Below are 21,756 nucleotides of genomic sequence, written 5' to 3'. Positions count from 1 at the left end.
GCTCTGCTTCATTTTTCATAAGATAATAGGGAGTACACACTGCTTTAAAACTTCTCCATCTCTCCTCTCCTTTTAGATTTTTCTTCACACGGAGGGGACATAAAAGGACTTGTTAGCCCATTTAGATGAGAACAGATTTGTTAGGCCTTATGAAGAGAACAGAAACAATGGATGAGTATAGGCCCTTAGATGGTTAGGCCTTTAAATGGGACACAAAGATAATGATGTCAAGTAATGAGAACAGTTTAAAACAAGATATCTTTGAGGATTCATAAAAGCGTGAAAAATTAAGAACAGAGGAACACAACTTACTCAGAATGCTTACAACAGCAATCCAACAATCTATCAATGTTTATATCATCCACATGTCGGTTGCCCATCATTTCATTCTCTTTGTCATCATCCTTTGAAGCAGTCCACTGATTTAAAAGACTGATGATCCTTCTAAGCTGTAGCAAAAGTAAAGGAAAAAGAAAATATTGCAGGACATGGAACTTGATATGTGAAACAATATGAACCTCACATATGGCGGGAAAATAAGATTCTATTGCCAATTTATTGCATTGTTACTGCTAGTCAGAACAGGATACAGATGTAGTTCTAGCTTTTGAGTTTAATTCATCTAACTGGGAGTCCAGAAGATCATCTTCAATCACATCAGATTTGCTAACTAGAACTGAAACATACTGCTGGAGAGCTGATCGGCTCATTTCATTTTCCTGAACTCTAACCAGTAACCTTGCAATGATGTTCCAGAGTGCACTCCTTGCTTCCAAATCCTCCGAAGAAAAGGGGAATATGTCAAGCAGACCCTGTAAGAAGGGCAAATCTGGATGGATATATAGTGTCACTTCCACCTCATGTGGTGTTATTAAACCAAAAGAATCTGATGGTAACTTTAAAACAAAAGAAAAAAGAAATATAAACAATTTACCCAGTGATATCTCTGAAGCTAGATTTGGTTCATCTGAAAGAATGTTTGCAATTAGAACTCCAGCCGTGACACAAGAATTTGCAACCTACACAAGAAATTTTTTGTCCAGTGGTAGTTGATCACCACATAAAGTTCTTTTTCCAGCATATGAAATGGTGAACTAGAAGGAAAATAGTAGGAAAAATAGCAATACTTTAGCATGTTTCTGTCACACAACATGATATGGTTTGTCCTTTTTAATGTCTTTATTTTTGGCTCAACAATATTTGATAACTACACTTTGAATTGTCGCACCTCTCTTTACTTCACAAGAATTAACTGGCTCCAACTTTGAGAAAAGATTCTACTATCTTGTGGTCAACAGCATTACTACACTTAAGTCAGAATATCAATATCCACATATCTATTGCATAATTCAGTTTAAGGTACTACTTATATAAATCATAATTCCGTTATTTATTATTAAGATCTTTGCTACATCATTTTCTTTCTTTTTAAAGCCCTCATTTTCGTGCTTGTATTATTATTGAAAAATTTATTAAGAATTATATACTACACAGAAGGTTTTTTTTTCCTTCTAAATTTTGGAGAAGTTACCAAAATATCTATTGAATCAAAGATCCAGTTGCACAGATTACTCCCTGGTATAGAATAACCTTTTCAGAATATGGTTTCAAGAAAGGGTAGCATTTGTAAGCATTCACTTCAACACACATAGTGATTCGTATGTTAGCCTCTAGATTTCTTTAATACGAAGAACAGATAGTTCTTGAAATTTATAAGAAAACAAAGAATATTAATTCTGTATGTTGAACTGTTGATTAGTTAAAAGAATTCAGCAGAATACCAATTCCCAGATTATTAGCTGAAGCAGTGAAGGAAAGAGCACCACCCAACAACTTCATAAATATGGACGTCATTTAGTATACCCACAGTTCAAAGTTTCCGAGTGATAATGTACCTCAACTTTATCAGGGAGTTTGACCAGGTCACAAACTAGCCGAAAAAGATCCTTGTTTGAACAAATCTCTTGGGAATGACCATCAATAACAGAAAGAGCTTCAATGGAATGGAGGATTACATCAAGAACCGGGTACCTGGTATTTTACCAAAATGAAAATATATCAAATAAATATAGTAGACTTCAGGGAAAAGACTTACAAATACATTTTATATAGAAAACTTCACACAAGGCAATAAGTTGCATATGAAATTACCATGATCAACAAAACTATTGTCTAGAAAAACTAATGTAAGACAACCAAATTTTTCTTCACTATCAGTCAAAATGAAAACATCGAAATATTAGTGACATAAATGGAGAACCAATTTGAGGCATATATAATATAAACATTAAAAGAAACAGCTTCTGTGAAACATGAAATTACCCACACACAAAAATGTGCACAGTTTTCCATGCACATAAGGAAAAGAAAATTAATCTAGCAATTGTGTATTTATCTTGTTAGCTCTTTAACTGCAGATGGAGTATCTACACACCTTTCTGGCACTCTTTCACTCAATAATTGGCTCATTTCAAAATCCAAGAGATTTATTAAAGACTTGCTAAGCCCAGCTTCATTAAAGGTGGAAGGAGAATAAGCACAACTTCCTCTGAACTTTCAATGGTGGCTAACAAGAGTTCAACACTCTGTTAAAAAAGAAAGGTCAGCAAGGCAACAAACTTACATATTCCAACTTGTAAAATAGAGAATAATAAGTGACTCATTGATATGTTTGAACAGTCTTTGGCCATCTAAAGTATCAATACCAAGAGAGTAATTGACACCATTCAAGGTGTAGATCCTAAACATTTTCTTATCAAGTTTAAATTCATTTGTAATTGACACCATTCAAGGTGTAGATCCTAAACATTTTCTTATCAAGGTGTTGTTGACACCATATGATTATGTCAAATTATATTCAATTTAGAAAAATTTAAACATTAAGCAAACCAGTAAAATTAATATTAATTTTAAAACTTTCCATCAATGTTTCTTTGGTCAATAGTTGTTTTGACCGTAAGGTCCTTTAAACAATTTATTATTTTAGAAATCAATTGATTAAGCTCTATCCACTAAATAACAGTATATTAATTACATAAAATAAATGTATTTTATAATTAAAAGCTCTCACTTTCCAGTTTCTTTCATCCATATTGTGATTAATCAAGCAACTCTGTAGCCAGTAGGGATGCCACTTCCCACATTTTAACAGAGTTGACAGAGAGACTTTTTGACTTTATAGTTCATGATATTCTCTTTGTGAAGTGTATTGGTATATCATTCCTAAGACTGCTTTTTGTAAATTATTCATCAAAAAGTGAGAAACACTACAAGCGCCAGGCAAACACTGCCATGACATAAACAAGAATAACCAAAGGACTCAGGCAAAAAGCTTTTCACACATGCATGTGTCTACAAAAAGTGATGGCATACCAAATTCATGAGTAAAAGCTCAATATATAAGATATCTGCTACCTTTTCTATAAGCTGTGGATTTAAGCTATTTTCTGCAATCCATAAAATACGGCTCAGATTATGTTCAGACTGCAATTCTTTGGCCCAAGATATACGTTCACTACTTTGAAGACCCACAGTTAACAGCCTGTGTCAATATAACAATTGTAAGAGCAGATTACAGAGTGACTATAGTATGATTTAGAACATGTAAATTATTAAACTCCGTATAATACACTAGTGGTACTGGAATATGAAGATAGAGTATGTATTCTCCTTGCATACCTCACAGACAATGGTTTGTAACAATAGGATTAAAAATGAATTTTAAGGTGATAAATTTCCTCGCCAAGCCAAGGAAAATGCAGGAAGAAATGCAAAAGAGGGACAAGAATACACACATAATAGAACAGAAAATGAGGCAACATAAAATATCATATACCAAATCAAGGGAAAATAGATTAAACTTATATATACCTGCAGGCTTCACATAAGCACTGAGCATCCTCTGAAAATAACCGATCCACAACTGTTCCAATTAATCCAATTGTAGAGACTATATGTTTCATGGGAACTTCGTGACAGGCAAGGTTTCCAATAATTCCAAGGGTGATTTCCTGGAATAAGAAAAGAGAATATAGCCAAATGCACAGAACTTCAAAAACTGCCTAGCAATGACAGTTTCTACAGAGAGAGAGAGAGAGAGAGAGAGAGAGAGAATTTCAACTCAAATCATAAAAAGGATGTCATACAAGAGGAGGAATTTGTCTAACCATAGCACGCACAGATTGTGAAACCATAAGGTTCGCTAAAAGCACTTCAAGTATAAGGTTTTGCACCTGCACAGATAATTTTAAAGTCTACCCCAGTAAATAAAATATGAAAAAAGTACAAGTTTAGACTAGAGAAACAATAACCAGATAGCTACACGTGAAACTAGAAGCCTAGAACAAATCAAAACTACAAATCCAGCACATATTTTTTAAGTAAAACCACTAAAGTATGGCCATTGCATATGATATTCTTTACAATAAATAGTTCTAGAGTTGACACTGCACGAAGTTGAAATGATAAAGTAGCAATTGTCTTTATCATTGTTAAATGTCATAATCATCATGTCACATTAAGAATCAATATTGCGAATAAAATAAATAAATAATGACTAAGGCTACAGTTTCTGGTTTTTGCATCAAATGAGCTTGTCTTCCAATTAATTGGGCTCAACATTATGCAACTGAGAATGACGCATCAAATTCCAAACAAATCAAATTAAACAAAAAGCAATCAAGAGAAATCAACAACAACGAAAAAAAAATCCCACGCACCATGAGTTCTGCATGAGTTTTACTTGCAGCAAGATCCCATAAAATGCAACCGTACTCTTCCCAAGCCTCTTCTCCCACTGGGACACTATGGCCACACTGTTCAGCTTCATCATATGAACCATTGTTTTGTCCTTCGTCAGAAGCACTTTTATGAAAATCATCAGCAATTTCCATGCTCTCAGATCCATAATTTGATACGTGCAGAAGTCTATCTCCAGACAGAGTGGGAGCAGTCTTATCTGTATGATCAGTATCTAATCCTTGCACATGGGCATAAAAAACATCACCATGCGAGTTGTGATTATTACTTGCATTAGCCGGTAGCAGCTTCCGTATCAGAGAGATCACATAACTAGGATCTACTGTTGTTGAGATGTCAAAGAACTGGAATGTATGCACAGAAACACATTTCAAACATTAAAATTATGTCAGTATGCATGAAATCTTGCTCTTATACAAGTTTCCATAACTTATGTCTATGTATGCACGCATATATACATGTATTTGTGTGTGTGCAGCATGTGCTTGTCATCAACACAAATTTGCGTGCTTAGTCAAAATATGATGAAATATACTAGGCTAACTGAAACTGTAACTTTGTGCCATGGCCAAAGACTAAAACCCACTTTACCTTATTGAAAGAAGGATTTATGGATAGAACGACGAACGGCATCATTGAGTATTACAGAAATAATAATAATAATAATAAGACTAGAACAATTAAATGCTTAAGGACTAGGATGTGTAAGCATAATTTTTTTTAATATCAAAAGGCATTTGAAATGTACTGGGTCAGTTGAGTTAATCATTTTTCATATCCTAAACAATATATAATTAAGTTGCATGGACATTTTAACAGTGAATAAATTGGAAAAACATGTAATACCCACATCATAGGTGTCCTCCTAGTCGATGTTTTTAGTCAAAGAAACCCAAGTTGAAGAAGAATTAAAATTCTTAGCTTTCTCATAAATTTCAAGAAGAATAATCGAATCCCAGAACCCCAAATGCTCCAAAACTAAAAAGGGTTTAGTGGAAGCTGAACGGAATAATTGAATTGAGATAAAAGAAAAAATTAAAGTGAAACGAGAGCCGTTGATGGCTACCTCATCAGGCGGAGCGGAAGGGTTATGTGCAGGTGCATCATGGCGCTGCACTTCTCGTTCTTGTTCTTCTTGGTCTTCTAGAGGTACCGATTTTGCGTTCACCGCCATTACCACCAGCTTAAAACGAGCGTCGTTCTGTTTGTCTGCGTAGGTTTCCCTCTGTTTTCAAATTTTCTGTTCAGTTCCGTTTTTATCTTCTCTCTCCGGGTCAAATATATATTTTTCGTTTGTTCTATTTTTTTCTTTTTCCAGTAATCCGTTCCACTATTGACCAAAACAACTTTAATGGTACCGTAAAACACTTCAAAGTACTTTCTTTTGGATTTAATAATTGTTCCTTTCATTGCCAAGCCGTTGCTAAATTTTTGCAACTCATAGGCTTCGTTTGGTTCACATAACGGATTTCAGAGAAAATTACTTTTCATGTCATTTTTCAAGGGATTGAAAATGGAAGATTATTTTCCCACATTTTGTAATGCTGGGAAAGTAATAGGGATATATCACTTTATTTTCATTCACATGTTTGTTTTGAATAGGAATGAAAAACAAAGTTTGTATAATTTTTCAATTATACCCATATTAAATCAAATAAAAACAGAATGCATTTAATAATATATTGCAATTCTAAATTATTAATGGAGACAAAATGGTTATAAAAAATGTGTATTTAATGTTGACTCATTTTTTCAAACTTTCCCATGATAAGGGAAAATAAAACCTAAGTTTGGAGGAGGGCTTCACTTTCCCTCTACTTTTACATCATGTGCTAAACAACTATTTCTCAAGTATGAACTTACCAAATATGGGAAAGTAATTGATTTCTCATCCCCAAGCTTATTTTCTCATAAATCAAACGGGTAGTGTAGTAAGAGAAAAACTAGAAGATTTTATCCACACAAAAAATGAAAAAATAGAAAAGAAAAAGAAAATGCCAAAGAGTTACATTTTTATCATCCTAGTTGACTCAACTAACTAGTTGGGGCAAAATGTTTGTTGCTCAAAATGTTTAAGAGCACTTCCACCAATGGCAAAGGACAAGGGTAAGGTAAGGCTGTTACTATTCACGTGAATAGTGGCAGTAAGCTTGTGGTGTTTCCACCCATTGCCATGACAACCACTATTCACATGAGATATGAGGAGAGAAATTTGTATAGAGTTTTGATGTTGGAAGTGAAAAATATGACTAAATATTTATTTAAAAAATTTCTGAAATTTTTTTTCAAAATTTTTTAATTTTTTATTGTTACTGACATCAGCAAACTCAGACTAGAGCACAAGATCGTTTTGCCTGCGGGCTGGCCTGGTTTCATGGGACCCACAACTTGCCCGAGTAAGTTTGGCCCGCTGGAAGGCGTCACCTGAGCTTGGACCCTGTCCTGCCTTGACTTGGGGCAACCGGTGGAATAGCTCTAAGAGTAGTTACCTTTGCGCTGGTTATCCTGTGCAATGTTATGATACCATCTCAAAATAGTTGTCTTATGAAATATTATGATACTAGCTTTAAATAGTTAAGAATAATTACATTGCTCTCAGTATCCTCTCCTCGAATGTTATGATACCAATTCTCAAAGATAGACCCATATACTTACCACCCAAAAATCCATTTTGTCCCGAATCAAACGCCTTTTTAGAGTAAAAATTCACTCCAATGAAAGAGTGCTAAAATAGTAAAATGTTTAGGAGAAATACGACCTCAATCTTTACCAAAAAGAAAATGACCCCAATTTTATAGGAAAGAGTAAAATCTTGTTAAATATTGTAACTAGAAAACCGAACACCAACTGTAATAAAATATATAAAAATGAGAAAATTAATAAATGAGGATATTTTAAAAATAAAATATCCGCAATAATCCATTTGTTCGTTACAGCGACCCAAACCCCGCCCAACTACCCCATCTACATGGTCGCAACCAGAGCTCACAGCACTCTGCAATGGCTCTGAATCCATGGCCGCTCGTCCTCCACCTCCCGCTCCACTCTTCATCCCACTCCTCTCAGCTCTTCTGCTCCCAACTCAAATCAAAGACCGAGCTCGCTGCCTTCTCTCCGATTTCGCTCAAGCTCCCCGTCTCGCTCTCGCCGAGACCTAAGTGCTTCAGATCGGCGACCGAAGAGGACCGGTTCAGCGAGCCTGAAACCCTATCCGATGACGAAGAAGCTAGATCAAACGACGACGTTCAGGTCAACAACCAGCACCAGGCCACGACGACGACGAAGACGGAGACAAGGAGTGGTGGTTCGTTGAGGGTTACGACAAGTGATTCTCTGTCGCATGGGATTCGTGAGCCGGTCTACTATGTCCGTTGTTGCAAGCAGATTTCGTATTAGCGCTTGGGAACTGTGATTAATGAACTAATCCACATCATTAACCAATTATTTTTTATTGTTTATTTTTGTAGGTGGAAGAAGTGAAGGCTAATGGGACGATATCTACTAGAAAAATCAACAGACGTCAGCTATTGAAGTCAAGTGGTGAGTATATTTAATTAATTAATCAATTTATTATAGAAAATTCCACGTGTGGTGTTGTTGTAAATAAATTCGCTTATCCATTTAAACTGCCAGCAACGTTCATTTGGGTTTATTGCTAAAAAGTGTTGCCTTTTGGGACTTATTTCTACTGCTGTTTTCTGGGGTATGAGTGTAAATTTTCATCCTCAGGTCTTCGTCCACGTGATATCCGAAGTATTGATCCTTCATTGTTTCTGACAAATTCGGTACCTACTTTGCTGGTATGATGCCAACTTCCATGCAGTAATATTTCATGCTAGTTGTTGTAAGTTATGTTTTGTGTGTGTTCTCTCACAGTCTCTTCTGTATACAGTGTTTAACAAATATATCTTCTTCCTTTTCTTTTTTGGCTGTCAATGGCATAGATAATAGCATTTAAAGTCTTTCTTTTTCTTTTTTTTTCTTTCTTTTTTTTAAATGGCTGATGTTGAAATCATATCTACGAGCTCGTTTTGATCCACCTCCTAGGTCCGTGAGCATGCTATTCTGTTAAATCTAGGCTCGTTACACGCAATTGCAATGCAAGAGCGTGTCCTGATTTTTGACTACAACAGGTGAGATTTGTCTTTGGGAGCAGAGCAAATTTTTGCATCCATTGACTTCCATGCAAATCAAAGCATAATAATATTGAAAATTTGGTTGAATGTGCAGTATAGGAGGGAAAGCATTTATAGAAGCATTGCTGCCTCGATTGAACCCCAAAAATATGAATGGAGGACCATCTATGCCATTTGAGCTTGAGGTTAGCATTCTGATCACCCTTAATATCTTCATACTGACGAGCAAGGCAATTAGATGCATACATGTCTGTAAGATCTGTCTCTCACTTCATCTTTTCTAACTGTATTGAGATTGCAAGAAAACCACTTAAGATCAGTATGGAAGATGATAGTGAGGACCAGTTGGGGATCAGGATTGTCACATACCCTAGGCTTTAGAAGGTTTCCAGCGTAATGTGTCTTTTGGGAACATTGAGTTATCCGTTAAGTCATGGTAAAGATTTTGAATAGAACCTGACAGCTTGTGGCATGCAGTGTGAAATTACCTATAGGAAATCAGAGATCAATTTTGCTTCAGAGAAATTACCTAGCTGGAAATCAGAGACATCAATTTTGCTTCAACCCTACAGCTAAATGACACTTCCAAACCTATACTAAGTTCTAGGAAATGCCAACACAATTTCATACTAACACAGTGAATTGCATAATATGCACATTCCATTACAAGTTACAACAATTGAAATGAAGGTAAAGAAGAAGAAAAAAAGCATTTTCCTTTTTGCTTTAGGTTTGAGTGCTTATAGCAATATCAAATTCTGAAGGTCCACAGTTGAGTTTCAAAACCTAAAATTTAAAATAGATTTTATAATGTTGCCATGTATCTCTTGTCTCAAGAAATTAGAGCGACCTATGGTTTATGGTCCTCTGCTGAAAGGGTTTACAAGAGGTAAAAGTGACCTTATCTATCATTCATATGCCTCTTCTACCAAGATGTTTGGATTAACCAAAAGAGCAGTCACTGATATTAAAAAGGACATTTGCGTTACAAATCATATTTGTACTTTCTATACCTAGGGCAATGGGTATAAGTCCTTGGGAGCTTTCTTTGCATTTCTTTTCATTGTATTCATTGTCTTGCATATCTGAGTGCATGCAGTATCAGAATGCATGAAAGAATAAAAGATCTTTGTGGTACTTTCAGGTTGTTGAAGCAGCATTACTCTCGAGAATACATCGTTTAGAACAAAGATTAATGGATGTAGAACCTCGTGTGAGTATGGAAACATAGTGAGTATTTTATTTTTTATTTTTTATTTTTGCTATGTTCTTCAAGCCCCTTTGGCAAATATCCGTCTTAGACCTTGCTTCTTCTCTCTGCACCTTGCCAACAAAATACTTTTGGGTTGACCAATCTAAACATCACATGTTCTGTTACTTTTGCTAATTGTTGTACTGGTTATATATATATATATTTTTTAACTTCATGTAATTGTTTATGTTAAAACAGCTGTCTCTAGAGTGGAAATGGAAAAGAAAAAAAGATTTGTTGAAGAAATAATATAATAGGGATAAAAACCGCTGGTTCCAGTGGATATATGTTTAGTTTTCTTCAATTTGCTTCAGGTTGAAAAGTTACTTGAGGTTTTGCCGAACCGGTTAACTGCTGACATACTGGAGCAGCTTCGGATTAGCAAGCAAACCTTGGTATAGTTGTTGATTTTAATTTAAATGCTAAACCCGGTTTTACTGGCATTGACAAACGTCAGTATTAATATTATTCCTTTTCCTTTGTTAATGAAAGGTTGAATTGGGCTCACGGGCAGGGGCTCTCAGACAAATGCTGTTTGATCTATTGGAGGATCCCCATGAAATACGCCGTATATGTATTATGGGGAGAAACTGTACACTCAAGAAGGGAAGCGATGATGTTGAATGCGCTGTTCCTTTAGAGAAGCAGATTGCTGAGGGTAAATTTTAGTTGCAATTACTGTAATTTACTTTTGGAATGTATAAATTACATAAACAGTCAAAAAGTATTAAATTTATATTTGGTTTGATGTTATATACAGACGAGGAGGAAGAAATCGAGATGCTCTTGGAAAATTATCTTCAAAGGTTAGGCTTCTTCTCACCCTCCCCCAACAAAGAAAAAAAAGAAAGAAGGAGATTTCATTAGTGCTAAGATGAACTTGATTTGAAACTTGTGTTATGACGTTCATTGTGGAAGTTGACCTTAGTACTTGTTTCATTTGCAGATGTGAATCTTGTCATGGACAGGCCGAAAGGCTTCTTGATTCTGCTAAAGAAATGGAAGATTCTATAGCTGTCAATCTGAGGTCTGAATTTTTGTTGTTGTTTTTGGCTTATAGAGTTTCTTCCTGGATGTGAAGCCTTTATTGATTGTTTTGTTATGTTAGACAACCATTGAACTCCAAATGTTTATGCTTTTAGAAAATTAGGCCAACAATGTATGTCAAAATAGCATCCTACTTCACGTGCAGCCCCATCTTGCAAATGGAGAGGTAAACATACAAGCAAACGGAGAAACACATAGGTGTAGCTCCATTCCTCACCTTACAACCCCTCCCAGAGCTCCATTAGTATTAGTTAATGTGTCATATAGTCGTGAAACAGAAAATTAAAGATCTCCTTTCTGTGAATTATGTTCAATGATCCATATCAGGTGATTTTCATTTTGTCTAATACCAATTTTAACTGATTTCATCTATCAGTTCTCGGAGGCTTGAGGTTAGCAGAGTGGAATTACTACTACAGGTTGGGACGTTTTGTGTAGGCGCTTGGCGCTTTGGTTGCAGGTGTGTCCTTATCTACAAATAAGTTTGGTTATTTATTTTGTAAATTCTGTTCCAATGTGTATGGGAATCTATTAGTGTTCATAATCTTACCCTGTTGCACATCATCTCACTACCTAGAAACGTGCAATGTGTTTTGATGTCCATGATAAGCCTTTTGATTTCCTTCTAATTGCAGGTATATTTGGCATGAATTTGAGGTCCTACCTTGAAGAACATGTGGTACGTTAGTTTTTGAAGTTAACTTAATGCGACTCTCGTCCCATTTTCACTGGGGTGATTGCAACGTGACCATTACTTATTGCTTAACTTGGTGCAGTTTGCATTTTGGCTTACAACAGCAGGGATAATTGTTGGAGCTGTTGTGGGATTTGTCCTCATGTATTCCTATCTCAGGACAAGGAAAATATTGTAACTAGTAGAAAGTGATTCAAGTATAGGTAGAAGTTAGTCCTTAATCTTCTTTTTGGTTTTCCCTTATCAAACTTGGTTTGCAATGTTACCAATATGGTGTCCGGCGTGTAGGGTCAACGACTTACAAGTTTTCAGTTCAGGGATTTGATTCTGATTTCCTTTGTTACAAAATTAAGTCCATGATATTGAAGTGCTTTTCTTTTATGAGATCTGGAAACTTAATAGCATCTTATCAAATTTATAGGACATTTCAGAGGCCAAGAACTTTCAGCTGCCAATGCCTTGATATGATTACGCAGTCCTTTATGCAGCAGTACTATTTCCACATTATTTATGGGCTCCATGAACTTGTACTCAGTTTCTCCTACAAGATCACAGCACCGCAGCTGTCGACACGTGCGAATCAATGAGTGCTGAATGCCGAATGCTGGATGGATCCGGAGCTGGTCTTATTGCGTATGCAACAAATGTTTGTGGGGGTTGTATTTTTTTTGCCAATCTGAATGCAAGGTTGTATTATTTAACTGCCTCTACATTTCAGGAGTAGAATTAATTTCATCCTTATAATAAAATTTTGCTCTTTGGTAAGGGTGGTACTAATTTTATTTGCTCTCTCTAACAGACTTATCCATCAACTAATCCTTTGAACGGATTGTAATCCCAGGTGCTCAGCCCATACACTCAATGGCGGATCCATGAATTTTTATAGGGGTAGGGTATTTTTTTTTTAAATTTATTTATAGAGGAGGTATATTACAAGCCTTTTTTCTCTTGAAACAAAAATATAAATAAAATTTTATAAATTAAACAAAGCCACAATACGAGCAAATATAACACAAAGAAATACAAAATATAAATAAATACCAACAATCTAAAAAAACGTTCTCGTACAAAACCATCCTTATCAACAAATCTTAAAACAATGGTCATTTGCTCTCTATTAGATGCATCTTTTGCTTCATCAACAAGAATGCAATAAGTTGATTCCTAAAAATACTAGACACCAAAAATCATATATGCTAATTAATAATTCAAGTTGCAAAAATAAAACATATATCAACAATCTCCAAAAGTTTTCAATCAACCCCTAAATCATAAAAACTTAACAACAACAATTAAAATTGGAAATTGAATATATATATATATTTTTTTAAAGAGAAAAACTTACCAAGATTGAAGAACCCACTCAAGATAGGTTGGTACAATTTTTTAGAGGAGGAGAGCTATTTCCTCTAGGCTCTCAAGATTCAAATATGGCATTTTGGGTGGCTAGAAGAAATTTTTTTATGTTTGCTCTGTGTGGGTGTAGCCCAATATCAGTACGATTAGAATAGCTCAAGTTGGTAGAGCCTTAGCGTGAGTTTTGCTTCTAATCAAATTTATATAGGTTTAGATTGGATTGACATTTATTATTTCCTATATGCTTCAAGAGTGGGCTTATTTTAAATAGAGGACTGAGCTATTATTTACTTTACTTAGATTGAGCTATTATTAATTTATTTAAAAAAAGAAAAACAATGCATATGTGGGCTATATTTATTTGGTGCAATGGGCTAATATTTATTTGAGTAGAAATAAACCTATAATAATAAGACCATGTTTAATATTTCATAAATATTCCCCTAGGCTGGAGCCCACTCCAGCCTAGCCTTAGATCCGCCTTTGCATACACTTGTCACAGGCTTGGCAAACAAATCTGGGTATGAACCCTATAATTTTAATTTGTACCTTTTGAAGTTGGATAAAATACAAATAAAATTTAAATTAAGGGTATAGAGAAGTTGTTATGAGGGGAAAAAAACATGTTATAAAAAAAGGAAATAAAATTAGATCTAAGAAAAAGAACAAAAGAACTTTGAGCATGATTTAGTTTTTCCCTTCTGGGTTGTTTTTCCCTTTCAGATTGTTTCCCCGTGTTTGGGTTGTTGCTTTTACAATCATGTTGAGATTCATGTCTTGTACACGTCTTTGATGCATTGCTCAAGTTTAATAATGAATAAATATGAGAGAATTTGTAAGAGCGAAGGTGTGCTTCAGAGATGTATTTAGAAATTTGAGCATGCTTGATAAAGATTTTTCTCAAAAGCTAGAGCAGATAACTGGTAAGTAAGCGCTAATCAAACTCACATTCCCGTATCACAAAATAAATATCAAAATGAAATGTGGAAAGCCCATAAAGCTCCCTCCACACCAAAAAAAGAACAAAAACAAAAGCTAAACTCGATGCTAAAAGAACATAACCGAAAAAGGAAAGAAAGCATGAAACATGGAATAGAAACACCTGAACCAACCGGTCATGCCTGTTGTGAATCCTGTGATGAATTTAGTGCACGTTTGGATTCTATAACAGGTTTGGAAGATTCATTAATGGCCATATTACCCATTCCGACCTCAATTGCTTCCCTCTCATCCTTCTCCCTTTTCTCAGAAATACTCCCATTGGAGGCGTGAGGTTCCATACCAGCCACGGAAGGCTCAAGGAGTCGAGGGCCTGCACTGATCCATGGATGAGTGAGGCATTGCGCAGCTGTTGGCCTCTTTTCAGGGACAAAATCAAGTATGGGAACAAGGAACTCAGTCATGTCATTTGCATCTTGCTCGCTGAATGAGTACTTCTCCATTAGCACCTTATTTAGAGGCCAAAAACGCAATCGACGGATATGCTTCAAATCCCCATATCGGTTAAAGAAGTCCCGTGAATAGCGACCACCTAATGCAGTCTGCAAAGAATATATTTATGAATACTATTATTTGACCAGATTTATTGTCAAACAGTGAAAATTCTCACATTCTTGATTCCGTAAAATGGCAGTGCAAAATTGAAAAGAAGTATCAAGTTCTTACCTTGCGGGGAATTGTTCCAAGAAGTTCCATCATCAGTGCCAGGTGATCCTGCAAAGTAAGATTTAAAAGCCAATATGGAAATTTAATTACAATATTTATAAGAATAAAATATATTAGATAGCTATTTTTTTCAAAATCATCATAAACTCGTTCAAAATTCCTAAAGTACAGTCTACTCCCTTCACTCAAGGATCAATCAGGACAAGGCTCTATCCAATTAATATTGATATAACTCATATCCGAGCAAATTCAGTCCGTTTGATGAATTTTATTAGTTAGATCGTGCTGATGATGTCACAAAAAGAAATATACAATTTGTAACTACAATGGCCCTTTCACAAGTATTAAGAGCATCAGATCACATTTTCCCCTTTTTTTTTTTTTTGGGGTGGGGGAGGGGGGCGGTTACAAATGCAACAATGATAACAGAATCATAGAACATAGAAAATGCCTCACCATAAGGTATAATTTTTAATATTTAAATGGGCTGTTTGGATTCCATAATAGAACATGTGAGAGCCTATCTAGGTGGCTATCTATAAATTGATAAAAGGTATATTTTGGTGAATTCTCTGTATCTGTCAAAATACAAGATCTGGATAATGAGGCAGTGTGGTGCTGCAGAATGGTCATAGCTTTTAAGAATCTTTAAAAAAAAATATTGTAACAATTCCCAAGGGAGAAATCAAGAATATGCACATACCTCATCCCTATCATAATTGTCACCACTGTGTGGATCGAAAAGAACGTCCCCAGTGGCTAGCTCAAAGCAAACACAAGCAAAGGACCATAAATCTGCTGGAGTGGAGTATTTAGCTCCAAGTATAACTTCTGGGCATCTGTACTGCCTTGTTTGAATATCACTTGTAAACTGCTTATATGTCCAACATGCATTTCCAAAATCAACCAATTTGCATTTAAGGTCAACAGCTGCGAACAGCTTCTGCCTTGCAGCACGGCCGGCTTTTTCTTGTTCCGTATTTCCTTGCTGAGTTTCTTCTGTTTCTTCACCCTTTATTGATTCGTTTCCAACTACAGAATCCTTCACTTGTTCTTCAAGAGAATCGCCATTTGATTTCACTTCATTAATGGAATCTTCTGAGCCAACTATCGTGGAATCTGCCTCATTGTCCTCCAAAGTTTCCATCCCAGCACAACCATGAGCTGCCTTCTTAGCCTTTTTCCGGATCTTCTTTTTCTGGTTCTTTGTGAGATCTCCGTTTAACTTTTTAATGTCTTTCGCAGCACCAGAAACAGACGCAGTTTTATCCTTACCGGTTGGAAGGATGAGAGGAGCACCTGATTTCCTGGGATCTTTAGATGGATCGATCATCGACAAAAGCAAGACATTCTCTGGCTTCAAATCTGTATGTATCATTGAAAGTTGACGATGCAAGTAATCCAAACCCACTAACATATGGAAACAAATTTCTTTAACCATGTGCACTGGAGCTCCTCGGTAATCATTATACTTAATAAGGGTCAAAAGGTTATCCCCAAGGTACTCAAAAACCATACAGACATGCTGCCCATTTGGGCCTGAATGCTTGAAGTGATCCAAAAGCTTCACAACACACTTCTTGTCACTAGGGTCTCCCTCTGCAATTTGTTTGAGAATCTTTATTTCGTCCATTGCAGCTTCAGTGTAATAACGAGCACTCTTTTGAATCTTCAAAGCTACATAACGCTACAAACAATGAATTTCTCATGTTGTCAAAGATTTGAACAATGAAACTGTAGGTAAGTTCTCATTTAGTTTTCATATATGACAAGACACAGAATCTTAATTTAAATGCTAGGTAAAACAATTCAGATAAAGAAACTAGTTCAAATTACTAAGAGCTACTAGTGCAATTAATAAAAAAAATTCATTGCTTTATTCCGGAAACGAGACAAATAATACAAAGTTGAGGACTTGCGTCATACCCAAGATTTGTTTTTTATTTTACTCTTCTCTTGAATTTTCATAGTGCACAGACATTTTCTTACTATTCTTTTCTTTTCGTTTCGTCAAACTGTTTTGTATTGATTTATTGCATTTATTCAAAAATATCTACCTCTCTTTTAATTTCCTAAACCCAGCTCCACCAAAGAACCAAAAAAGAAGAAGAAATATACGTTCCACAACCTTTCCTCTCAGTTCCTCTACTCTTTTATTTTCCCTCAGTTTCTCACTAACCAAACAACTAGTTTCACATCAAAACACAGATAACATACCGAGCTCCGAGTGTCCCAAGCAAGCCAGACAGTGGAGAAGTGACCCCAGCCCAACTTACTCTGCACCACATAGCAGCCATTCTTGAACGAGTCCCCAATAGAGACCGCATGGTACCCTCCTTTCTTGTAGTCCTCAGTGCCCTCGTCCTCCGATGAGTAATCGCTGAGCTCGTCCCGATCCCTGGCATCCGCCATTGAAATTCAGAATTGGGTTCGATTGGGTTTTTGGGGTTAAATGTCACTGAGAAACCCTAGTGAGGTTTGTCTGGGCAAGAAGCTGGAATTAGCGTTGAGAATGAAACTGTTGGGACAAAGACAAAAGACCTAGGATCTTTTCTGTTGGAGGACTTGAGTGGGGTGCAAGACCCAGAAGCGTAAGATTGTACTTTACCCTGGCTTAGGCCCTGTGTGGGAATTTTTTTTTTCTTTTTTTTTTTTCAAAAATCTACTTTATTTTAAAGTTGAATAATTTAAAGTAATTGGTAAACATAAAATATTATGATTATTTTAAAACAATGGTCTTTTGACAGCAGTTTTTAAAGCAAACTTTATCTTCTTTTCAAAATCAAAAAAGTAGAGATAAGCCTTTAATGAAAAATTTTAATTCTCAATATACCATAATTCAATTTTTTTTAAAAGGACACCACCTCTACTTTCACATTCAACTCCACTACATTCATCGCCTCCACGACCACCACCACATCCTCTCATACCGCCACCACAACCACCCCCTCCTCCACTACCTCCACCACCACCACCACAACTACCACCACCTCCACAACCAACAACACCACCACCACCACCACCACCACCATGCTGCCACCGCCACCACCACGTCCACCTACATAACTGCCATCCCCACCAACTCCACCTTAATCGCCACCACCACCTTCACCTCCATCTCTTTCACCACCACCACGTCCACCTACATAACTGCCATTCCCACAAACTCCACCTTAATCACCACCACAACCTTCACCTCCATCTCTTTCACCACCACCTTAACTCCACTACATTCATCGCCTCCACGGCCACCACCACATCCTCTCATACCGCCACCACAACCACCCCCTCCTCCACTACCTCCACCACCACCACCACAACTACCACCACCTCCACAACCAACAACACCACCACCACCACCATGCTGCCACCGCCACCACCACGTCCACCTATCCCCACCAACTCCACCTTAATCGCCACCACCACCTTCACCTCCATCTCTTTCACCACCACCATGTCCACCTACATGACTGCCATCCCCACCAACTCCACCTTAATCACCACCACAACCTTCACTTCCATCTCTTTCACCACCACCTCCACTCCACCACCACCACCACCACTACCACCACTACCACCACTACCACAACATGATTAGCGCATAACACTTCAACATCATGTCTATTTTAGTCATTTTTCACAGTTACAACAGTTTTATATTAAAATTTACCAACAATTTTGACACTGTTTTTTTGTACTAACAGTACTTTAAAAACACCAAACATAGAGCTACTTTACTTTGCAGCTAATTATTTTCAAACCACAGCAGAAACAACTTTTTTAAAAAGTGACAAACTGAGCCTTAGCCCGATACAACCAAAAAAAGCAACCAAAAAACAAAAAAAAACATTACAAAAGAAGTTGATACATCTAAACCAAACTAAACACCTCAACTATTATTTATTCATTTATTTATTTTTAAAGTGTCCATTTACCTATGAATTATATAGAAATATTTAAACCTCGTGCCATTTTCCTTTTATTCCTCACCAAAAATAAAGTTGTAACAATATAGCGTAAAGAGATTCTCAAAAGTCAATAACGTGACTTTATTTCACAGTATCTGAAGTGAAATTACTAGGAGTCTAATGGTGGAATAAATTGACCATTTTTGCATAATTCAAAGAAGAAATTGGATGGGAAAAAAAGAAGTCAAGTAAATTCATTATGGATACAAATAAAAAGAGAAAGCGGTAAATTACCTGAAATTTTTTCTTCCAAAAAAGAAATTATATCATTGCAAGGGGCTTGTAATAAGTAGGTAGTGACCGCTATTGTGTTTCAAATCAATCCCCCCTCCCTCATCACTTGCATCAACAAACAAATAATAATAATATCCCTTGATTAAGGAATTCCCTCTTAGTCAGGGGAATGACATACCAATTACTCCATAGGTTCTCAATCATAGAAATTGGCAATAACTATTAAGATTGTGTTCATATATAATGTACGGGGTTTCCCACAATTTAGTTCCCTCCCAAAATAAAATTCAATCTAACCAATTACCAACATTGTCCTTCGCTTCAAATGCTTAGATAGTAGAAATATTTTCTGTCACGCACACATACTAAACCTTTTGCAGCCTTCTAGAAATGAGAAAGCTGTGCAATATTTCCTAGTACCATTCGTAAAATTAAGGACTGGAAATTTTGTGTAAGAGCATGCCATGTGCATTTGGAAATGAATTCTTCTGTATTTTCTAAAATAATATTAATAATACTCAAAGTGGAGACTTTTAGGGAAAAAAATCACAACAAAACGTTTTGATCTCGAAAACACACAACACTATAGAAGGTTATTTAAGTCATGCTTTTGTACCCTTGGGTAAGAAATCATTAGTTTGCATGATATATTACAACAAAATAAGTTTTGTGATCGATGGAATTGATATATAAGAGTGAAATAGAATTTTTATATGTATTAGGTGAAATAACAATTTGGGTTTTTACATACTTCTTGATTTGAATATTTTAAATTTTATAATGATTTTTTTTATACCAAATTTTATAAGATATTAGAGTGAACTAAATATACGAATATGAGAGATCTCCACAAGCTCAACTCTTTAACAAGCTTTACCTTGATGCATACATGTCAATTCTGTAATATCATGAACTTTGTGATTAAATGGACAAAATGTATTGTAAAATCATTGGGCAAAGGGTGGATTTACAGTGGGCCAATATTGCTAAGATTGTGCAATCTAATCTCGAAAAAAGTATCGTTCCAAACTTTTTACTCTCCAACAACACAAGCCGCACCTTCTCTCTCAAACCTTCAGGCCCTGTTTGGTGTGCTGGACTGAATAGGATTTTTTCATTTAAAATGGACATGGGTCTGGCCATTGTTTGGTGGGCTTAAAATGCATTATGGACTGGATGTAGTTATTGGACACCAGTCCATAATAACACCAGCTCTAGAACCCATCGCTAGACATGGGTTTCGAAGCCAACCATGCCTCCTCATTCTTTGATTCGCGAGAACTTGCTCTGGCTTTTTTTTGCTGCTTTATATTCTCATATCTCTTCTCCAATCTCTCTCTCTCTCTCTCTCTCTCTCTCTCTCTCTCTCTCTCTTCCCTCTTTTCCCCTTTTCCATATCTTTGCATCTTCCAGTCGATCTGGCAAAGCTTGAGATCTGATTTAAAGAAGGCCTTGTTCTTGAGATCTTATGAGGGAGCCTTGCAATTCTTGCTTGTTTGGGCTCTTGGGTGTTTGGTTGCGAAGATGGAGAGTGGAAAGCCGATATGAGATCACAGCCTTGGTGTGAACATTTTCAAGCTCTTGATGAGAATCAGAAGAGATGAGTTGGAGCAAATTCTAGAGGACTTGTGCAAAGAAGGAAAAGATTTTCTGGGGAAAAGCTCTTTTGGTGGATCACCATCTCCAAGAGGTAATTTTGATTTCCCAGATTGGGTTTCAATGGCAGGTTATGAAATTTCACCAAGATTTGGGATTTTTTTTTTTTTTGGAAAGAATGATTTGAATTATGGGTCTGATTGGTCATCGAGACAAAGTTCTGTTCCGGTGGGGGATTAGTTGCGGCAATTGGCCAAGGAGGAGACACCCAATTGATCTTTCTTTCGAATTTGGGTCACAGTCCTGTGATTCATAGATTTTTTTAGAACTGTATTCATCATTATAATTTTTTTAAATTTTCTATTTTTGTTCTAGGGCTCGTCAATGGGCCGGTCAGGTTAGCTTGGCCCAAATTTAATAGGCTTGGGCGGGCCGAGTCGGATTTTAAAGAGGAGAGAGAAAATCTGGGCCGGGCCCAATTTTTTTAGAAAATTCAAAGCCCAAGCCCGACCTATGGGCTGGCTTGAGAAAGCCCATCGAGCCGGGCCGGGGCTAAACGGGCCTACTTCATTCGAAAAAAATCATGTACTTAATCATAAGGGCATTGTAGTCCAAATTTGAGATTAAACTCACTTAATTCCAATATTTTCACATCAAACCAAATTCATAAAATACTCAATAAAGTCACACAACTTAATAAGATTTTTCACAAAAATAATAAAACCAAGTATTATTTTTGAGGTTATTACATAATTAGACCGTAATACGTTTTAAGAAATAATTTAAGAAAATAATAAGTATCAAAAAGATATTGTTTTTAAAGGATGGTATAAAAAAAATGTAAATGTTTGGTGATGTGTTCAAGAAAAGCATGATTATATTTGGTGGTACGATTATGTTTCATGATATGATTATATTTGGTGATATGATATGTTGTTCATCTTATTTATATATATATAATTGTTGTATTAATAATTGACACAAATTAATGTGCTAATCATCCAATTATAAACTAGGAATGAGTAAAGAAAAGTAAATGAAATGAAACAA

General features: G+C 36.1%; 3 protein-coding genes across 4 annotated transcripts; 1 reads left to right on the top strand and 2 right to left on the bottom strand.

The window, feature by feature from the left end:
* Positions 1-308: 308 nt before the first annotated feature.
* Positions 309-6,021, bottom strand: LOC103327525 (ARM repeat superfamily protein). Its single transcript, XM_089043189.1, is given in 11 exon segments — positions 309-449; positions 591-829; positions 935-1,019; positions 1,896-2,031; positions 2,435-2,495; positions 2,498-2,585; positions 3,415-3,541; positions 3,871-4,010; positions 4,167-4,232; positions 4,719-5,102; positions 5,825-6,021. Coding segments are annotated over 11 exon segments (1,575 nt in total). The 5' UTR covers positions 5,933-6,021.
* A 1,649-nt stretch (positions 6,022-7,670) lies between these two features.
* On the top strand, positions 7,671-12,664 carry MGT10 (magnesium (Mg) transporter 10). Its single transcript, XM_008228746.2, is given in 15 exon segments — positions 7,671-8,124; positions 8,226-8,298; positions 8,488-8,558; positions 8,806-8,891; positions 8,989-9,079; positions 10,039-10,107; positions 10,461-10,541; positions 10,639-10,804; positions 10,907-10,952; positions 11,093-11,173; positions 11,570-11,630; positions 11,632-11,653; positions 11,829-11,872; positions 11,970-12,090; positions 12,309-12,664. Coding segments are annotated over 14 exon segments (1,353 nt in total). The 5' UTR covers positions 7,671-7,758; the 3' UTR covers positions 12,066-12,090; positions 12,309-12,664.
* A 1,487-nt stretch (positions 12,665-14,151) lies between these two features.
* LOC103326500 (uncharacterized) lies at positions 14,152-17,484 on the bottom strand. 2 transcript variants are annotated; one of them, XM_008228736.2, is made up of 4 exons: positions 17,126-17,484; positions 15,612-16,595; positions 14,909-14,956; positions 14,152-14,784 (listed from the first exon to the last, which is right to left on the bottom strand). In XM_008228736.2, exons 1-4 carry the CDS (start codon positions 17,318-17,320, stop codon positions 14,359-14,361), a joined length of 1,653 nt encoding a protein of 550 aa, XP_008226958.2. In that variant the 5' UTR covers positions 17,321-17,484; the 3' UTR covers positions 14,152-14,358. The 2 variants fall into 2 exon arrangements, with proteins under 2 accessions (XP_008226958.2, XP_088910246.1); XM_089054120.1 differs by having other exon boundaries at positions 15,612-16,585; positions 17,126-17,266.
* Positions 17,485-21,756: the final 4,272 nt, after the last annotated feature.

This window comes from Prunus mume, linkage group LG1 (genome assembly GCF_029339155.1).
Source record: "Prunus mume cultivar Tortuosa linkage group LG1, ASM2933915v1, whole genome shotgun sequence".
Lineage (NCBI taxonomy): Eukaryota > Viridiplantae > Streptophyta > Magnoliopsida > Rosales > Rosaceae > Prunus > Prunus mume.
The sequence above is the reverse complement of the archived record's forward strand: the minus strand, read 5'-3'. Positions and strand labels throughout refer to the sequence as shown.

Bases quoted from the DNA above. Each gene is read 5' to 3' on its own strand.
- LOC103326500 (XM_008228736.2), bottom strand. From the start codon at position 17,320: ATGGCGGATGCCAGGGATCGGGACGAGCTCAGCGATTACTCATCGGAG. The intron at 14,957-15,611 runs GTATGTGCATAT...CTTACTTTGCAG, and splicing joins ACAATTATGATAGGGATGAG to GATCACCTGGCACTGATGAT. The intron at 14,785-14,908 runs GTAAGAACTTGA...TATTCTTTGCAG, and splicing joins TTGGAACAATTCCCCGCAAG to ACTGCATTAGGTGGTCGCTA.